The sequence below is a fragment of the Penaeus chinensis genome, chromosome 14 (genome assembly GCF_019202785.1).
Source record: "Penaeus chinensis breed Huanghai No. 1 chromosome 14, ASM1920278v2, whole genome shotgun sequence".
NCBI classification, from domain to species: Eukaryota; Metazoa; Arthropoda; class Malacostraca; order Decapoda; family Penaeidae; genus Penaeus; species Penaeus chinensis.
Genome location: NC_061832.1, coordinates 15,552,000 through 15,558,596, shown reverse-complemented (window position 1 = coordinate 15,558,596; position 6,597 = coordinate 15,552,000). Strand labels below are relative to the sequence as shown.

The following is a 6,597-nucleotide window of genomic DNA, read 5'->3' as shown; positions in this document are numbered from 1 at the left end:
TTATATCTTATAAGCATATATGTTCATGTACAAAGGATGATCATACTGTTCCTTCAACTCAGACCTTCCTAGGGTTAGGCTGCATCATGTAAAACGACCAGATTAATCCATTTCTATACGAACATTCCTTGTTTTTTTCCTTCATGTTATCCTTCTCTTTCTACAGAGATTCCGTACCTGCCATGCTCAAACACAAAGAGCTTGACATGTAACTGTTCACGACTTTCATTATTTCTTTGATTTATCTTCTAAAACATCTCGTAGGCTGAGTACGCACACTTATGCAGACACGTGCATATATATATTTTTATATAAAAATTCTGATCTTTTCTTTTTTTCTAATTGCATACATGTAAGTTTGTTTTCAATAAAACTGGTATGTTGACTTATATTAATTTAATGGTAGTAATTAAGCATTGATATATATCCATTTAATTGTATGAAGGTACAAAATATATATGTATAACCATTTTACATATGTTTGAATTTGTTTTGTAGTTTATCTGCTTAGTGATGAGGTCTCGGTCTGTAAGAAGGTGTTGGCCTATAGGCAGGTGTGGGATGGTATGAAGGAGTGGTGTGGTATGAAGGGGTAGGCTGGTATGCAGGTGTAGGATGGTAGGAAGGTGTAGGATGGTAGGAAGGTTGGTGGGCTTGGTATTGAGCATGTCCCTCGTAGGTGACCTCGGCCACGTAGCCTGAGTCGCCGTCCACGTGGTAGGTGACCTTCTGCAGGCGACCGTCGGGAAGCTGCACGTAGTAGGATCCCTGTGTGTTGTATCCGTCGCGGGACTCCTGGTGGCCGTAGTCGTTGGCGGAGTAGTCGTCCTTCACGACCCAGTCGAAGTTGTACTGAGCTGGAGACTAATATGTAAAGATAAGTTACAATAAATTCAGTACGAAAATAGTTAAAATAACTTTACATCAGTAATAATACTAGTTAAATGGTATAAAGGTCGCTATCTCTTAGATTTCCTATACAATATAAGTTATATATTAAGAGCAGTAAAGAAAATGATGTTTGAAATACAGATCATTATTATATGATTCATTTTAATTAGTTACCTGGTAAGAGGGAGGAGGAGAGTATCCGTAGGCAGGTTGTGATGGAGCGGCCAGAGAGGCAGCTGCCAGACCCAACACGACGCTCAACTGGAACACCAAATAAAACAAAAAAAGAAAAAAAATAGTAATAATAATAAAATTAATAGAATAAGTCAACTAATGTTGCGATAAAAAAAAGGCTAAGATAGAGGCTTTGGAAAGCGCTTAGTTTATATCAAGAGGAAACTCCATTAGGTTGTAGGAACAGTTTTTCTAACCGTAAGAATCATATTGCTGATTTTGCTTGAGAGAATGAAAAGCACTCTGCTCCTGTACCTTTTATACTTCGAGAAACGTAGGCGTGGCTTCACTTGACCTTGAGAGACGACAGAAATACCACGCCCACGTTGCCGCTCACTAGACCCTCGTCATATGAATGGAAACGCTACGAATCACCAGACACAGTTTGGAGAGGAAACATCCAAAATGTCAGTGTCAGTTCCAAGACTTTTAAGAGTTTTTAGCATAATTAGAAGCAAACTCTAGTGCTTTTATATCGATTGTGTAAACATGACAGTAGATAGCAGTGAAGTCTTACCCATTTTCTGTAGATCACTCCCCTCACACACACACACATACACCTCAAATCAGTATGTCCATTCTATCGTACCTTTCAACCTGATATCAATTCACATATAGGTTCATACATATATATGTATTTATATACATATATATTATAATCATTATAATTATTATTAATTTTATCTTTATCATTATTATGTGGCAACCCACTGAACTTGAGCTTGTGACCTAGTCCTGGGTCGCGCCCTGTACTTTGAAGAATCCTGTTCTAGGTGACTCTTCGGCACAATTTTCCCCAAAACTAAACTCACTTTTATAAGATACATGACAAACAAACCTTGATTCCTTCCATCATAGTTCTTCCGTATTTTCACAACTGCTGACCGAAGTGATGTGACCAGAGTTTGGATGTGACCTGCGTTGCACATGTTGAGCATAAAACTGATCAAGCTCAATTCAAGCCCTGCTGGTCTTGCAAATAATCATGTGCGACGGAGGTTTGTGACATAAGATGTACATAAGTCTTTGACAAGCGAGTGTATTTTCATAAAAAAAACAGTGTTGTTGAAAACTAAATAAATAAATAAAGAAGTACTAATTTTTACAGAATTTCTAGTTTCAATGTGAGTCAAGGCATATGTAAAGTAATTCTACTGACATCGCAATTATTTTTGCCATTTCTGATCTGAACGATATCTCAAGGCAGGGCCGGAGGTGGCCTGGCTATAGTCAAGCACTTTTTATAGCATCCAGTCCAGGATTGCCGAAGCTGGTACTAAGGTTAGCTACTTTTGGGTGCACCAAGTACAATTAGTAAGACATTCAGGAAAATATTAAATTTCTGGTACTATTCCACACTTTTTTCCCCGCGTTACTCACATAATAAAGAAATAATTACTTAACGAAATGGAACATTGCAGCAGACTCGAGTACAGTCTAGGATACACATATGTGGTACGGAGGAAACACGTGTAACGCGTGTGTGTGGGAAGGATGGAGGAAGCCTTTGTCACGTTGTAGTCAGGACTGTCAGTCTGTTTCACTCTTCCTGTGAACTAGCACGTCTCCCTATGAGTGCACTGTTAATGATGCAAAGTATTGCTAATTCAAATTTTCAATGCAATAGAAGTTTCATCATTAACGAGGATTTTGTTTTGATATAATTTTTAGTTAGTGTTACATACTATTGTTATGCCCCAGTGTGTTTGTTTGTTTGTCGGATAGCAGCGTAAGGGCCTTGTTGGACATTGAGCCCCGGGATGGAGAGCAAATGTGTTACTTGGTGTGAAATGTACTTCTTTGCAACCCTCCCAGCAACTAATGGCCTGAAATGGTACTTTTGATAAACAACTGATTGGCAAACCTAATCCAGTCCAAGCTCTAAATTAGGTACAACAAAAGACATGTACCTGTATATGACTCATTTATTACTTTCATATGTCTTCTAATGCATCATGGAGGCTTAGTACGCACACTCGTGCAGACACGCATGTGTGTGTTCTGATTGCTTTCTGATTGCACACCATATATAGGTTTGTTTTCAGTGAAAGTGGTGTTGATACATATTCATTTAATGGTAGTAATTAAGTGTTGCTATATATCCATTAATTTTTACAAATAATATGGATAAATACTCTTTATGGGTCTGAATTTTTGTAATTTAGCTACTTAGTGATGAGGTCTCGGCCTGTAAGAAGGTGTTGGCCTGTAGGCAGGTGTAGGATGGTAGGAAGGGGTGGTGTGGTATGAAGGGGTAGGCTGGTATGCAGGTGTAGGATGGTAGGAAGGTTGGTGGGCTTGGTATTGAGCATGTCCCTCGTAGGTGACCTCAGCCACGATGCCTGAGTCGCCGTCCACGTGGTGGGTGACCTGCAGGGAACCGTCGGGAAGCTGCACGTAGTAGGATCCCCTTTAAGGAATTTCTAATCAAAAAGTGAGCTGAAGTTTATGTATAGTAATTATATTGGCACCTATTATACTTTTCTGAACTCACCGGTATCTCAAAACAGGGCCGGAGGTGGCTTGTGTGTGCGAGCGCATATATATGTCCATGTACAAAGGATGATCATACTGTTCCTTCAACCCAGACCTTCCTAGGGTAAGGCAGCATAACGTAAAACGACCAGATTAATCCATTTCAATACGAACATTCCTTGTTTTTTCCTTCTTGTTATCCCTCTCTTTCAACCGAGATTCCGTACCTGCCATGCTCAAACACGAGGATCTTGACAAGTAACTGTTCACGACTTTCATTATTTATTTGAATATATCTTCTAAACATCACGTAGGCTGAGTACGCACACTCATGCAGACACGTATATATGTATATTTATATAGAAACATTCTGATCGTTTCTTATTTTTCTGATTGCATACTACATATAGGTTTGTTTACAATAAAAGTGGTATGTCGTCATATATTCATTTAATGGTAGTCATTAAGTATTAATATACATCCATTTAATTCTGTGAAGGTACAAAATATATATGTATAAATACTTTTTATATGTTTGAATTCGTTTTGAGTTTATCTGCTTAGTGATGAGGTCTCGGTCTATAAGAAGGTGTTGGCCTGTAGGCAGGTGTGGGATGGTATGAAGGAGTGGTGTGGTATGAAGGGGTAGGCTGGTATGCAGGTGTAGGATGGTAGGAAGGTGTAGGATGGTAGGAGGGTTGGTGGGCTTGGTATTGAGCATGTCCCTCGTAGGTGACCTCAGCCACGTAGCCTGAGTCGCCGTCCACGTGGTAGGTGACCTTCTGCAGGCGACCGTCGGGAAGCTGCACGTAGTAGGATCCCTGTGTGTTGTATCCGTCGCGGGACTCCTGGTGGCCGTAGTCGTTGGCGGAGTAGTCGTCCTTCACGACCCAGTCGAAGTTGTACTGAGCTGGAGACTAATATGTAAAGATAAGTTACAATAAATTCAGTACGAAAATAGTTAAAATAACTTTACATCAGTAATAATACTAGTTAAATGGTATAAAGGTAGCTATCTCTTAGATTTTCTATACAATATAAATTATATATTAAGAGCAGTAAAGAAAATGATGTTTGAAATACAGATTATTAATATATGATTCAATTTAATTAGTTACCTGGTAAGAGGGAGGAGGAGAGTATCCGTAGGCAGGTTGTGATGGAGCGGCCAGAGAGGCGGCTGCCAGACCCAACACGACGCTCAACTGGAACACCAAATAAAAATAATAATAAAGATAGTAACAATTATAAAGTTAATAGAATCAGTCAACTAATGTTGCGATAAAAAAGCTGCTAAGATAGAGGCTTTGGAAAGCGGTTAGTTTATATCAAGATGAAACTCCATTAGGTTGTAAGAACAGATTTTCTAACCGTAAGAATCATATTGCTGATTTTGCTTGATAGAATGAAAAGCACTCTGCTCCTGTACCTTTTATACTTCGAGAAACGTAGGCGTGGCTTCACTTGACCTTGAGAGACGACAGAAATGCCACGCCTACTTTGCCGCTCACTAGACTCTCGTCATATGAATGGAAACGCTACGAATCACCAGACACAGTTTGGAGAGGAAACATCCAAAATATCAGTGTTATTTCCAGGATTTTTAAGAGCTTTTAGCATAATTAGAAGCAAATTCCAGTACTTTCATATCGATTGTGTAAACATGACAGTTGAAAGCAGTGGAAGTCTTACCTATTTTCCGTAGGTGACCCCCCCACCTCAAATCCAGTATGTCCATTCTATCGTACCTTTCAACCTGATACCAGTTCATATATACACATATAGGTTCATACATGTGTGTATATATATGTATATATGTACATATATTTTATAATTATAATCACTATTATTATCATTATCATTATTATGTGGCGACCCATTGAACTTGAGCTTGTGACCTAGTCCTGGGTCGCGCCCTGTACTTTGAAGAATCCTGTTCTAGGTGACTCTTCGGCACAATTTTGCTCCAAAAATGAACTCACTTTTATCAGATACATGACAAACAACCTTGATTCCTTCCATCATAGTTCTTCCGTATTTTCACAACTGCTGAGCGAGGTGATGTGACCTGAGTTTGGATGTTACCTGCGTTGCACATGTTGAAGAGCATAAAACTGATAAAGTTATGCTTGAGTCGCTCAAACTCAAGCCCTGTTGGTCTTGCAAATAATCGTGTGCAACTGCGGTTTGTGACATCAGATGTACATAAGTCTATGATAAGCACGTATATCTTAGCGACTGTATTCTCATTGTGTTAGTCTCATATTCACTTCCAAACTTTGTGATAGCCTTTTTGAAAGCAGTGTCATTACAAGCAAAATAAATAAAGAAAGAAGTCTTAATTACCCCCCCCCCCTATCATTTAAAATCCAGGCTAACATGTGAAACAAAGTGCGATCGTGACATTAACACCATTTTGATATATATTTTCCTACAGTGCACCTTTTACGAACTGGTATTTAATTCTTGAAAAGCACAAACTGTTGAATCATATCTTAATGAAGTGTCTTAATGGTTAGAGATATGCTACTATACTACAGGAGGTCGTCTAGTGAAGAATCGCAGCCGGGTGTGGGTAATGATATAAACATATGCTTTATATGAAATCAGCATTATTCATGAATAAATAAATTCTACAGTTTTAAGGAATTTCCTAATTAAAAGTGTGCTGAAGTTTATGTAAAGTAATTCTATTGGCATCCCACCTATTGTGCCTTTTCTGATCTCACCGGTATCTCAGGACAGGGCTGGAGGTGTCTTGGTTAAAGCAAAGCATTCTCGTTAAAGCATCCTGTCCAAGCTAAGGATTTGGTGCAAAATAAATGCAATCAAGCAAAACTCAAGATTTTGGCTCGTTAAAAATATAGCATGTATGTGTGTGTATGTGTCTATGTGTGTGGGCGCGCATATATGAATAGTTATATCTTATAAGCATATATGTTCATGTACAAAGGATGATCATACTGTTCCTTCAACTCAGACCTTCCTAGGGTTAGG

General features: G+C 38.9%; 2 protein-coding genes across 2 annotated transcripts; both read right to left on the bottom strand.

The window, feature by feature from the left end:
* Nucleotides 1-507: 507 nt before the first annotated feature.
* Nucleotides 508-1,334, bottom strand: LOC125032349 (pro-resilin-like). The gene is made up of 3 exons (XM_047623445.1): nucleotides 1,323-1,334; nucleotides 1,066-1,152; nucleotides 508-864 (listed from the first exon to the last, which is right to left on the bottom strand). The coding sequence occupies exons 1-3, from the start codon at nucleotides 1,332-1,334 to the stop codon at nucleotides 508-510; spliced, it is 456 nt and encodes a 151-aa protein (XP_047479401.1).
* Nucleotides 1,335-3,294: 1,960 nt separating this feature from the next.
* LOC125032348 (cell surface glycoprotein 1-like) lies at nucleotides 3,295-3,907 on the bottom strand. The gene is made up of 2 exons (XM_047623444.1): nucleotides 3,828-3,907; nucleotides 3,295-3,535 (listed from the first exon to the last, which is right to left on the bottom strand). Exons 1-2 carry the CDS (start codon nucleotides 3,905-3,907, stop codon nucleotides 3,295-3,297), a joined length of 321 nt encoding a protein of 106 aa, XP_047479400.1.
* Nucleotides 3,908-6,597: the final 2,690 nt, after the last annotated feature.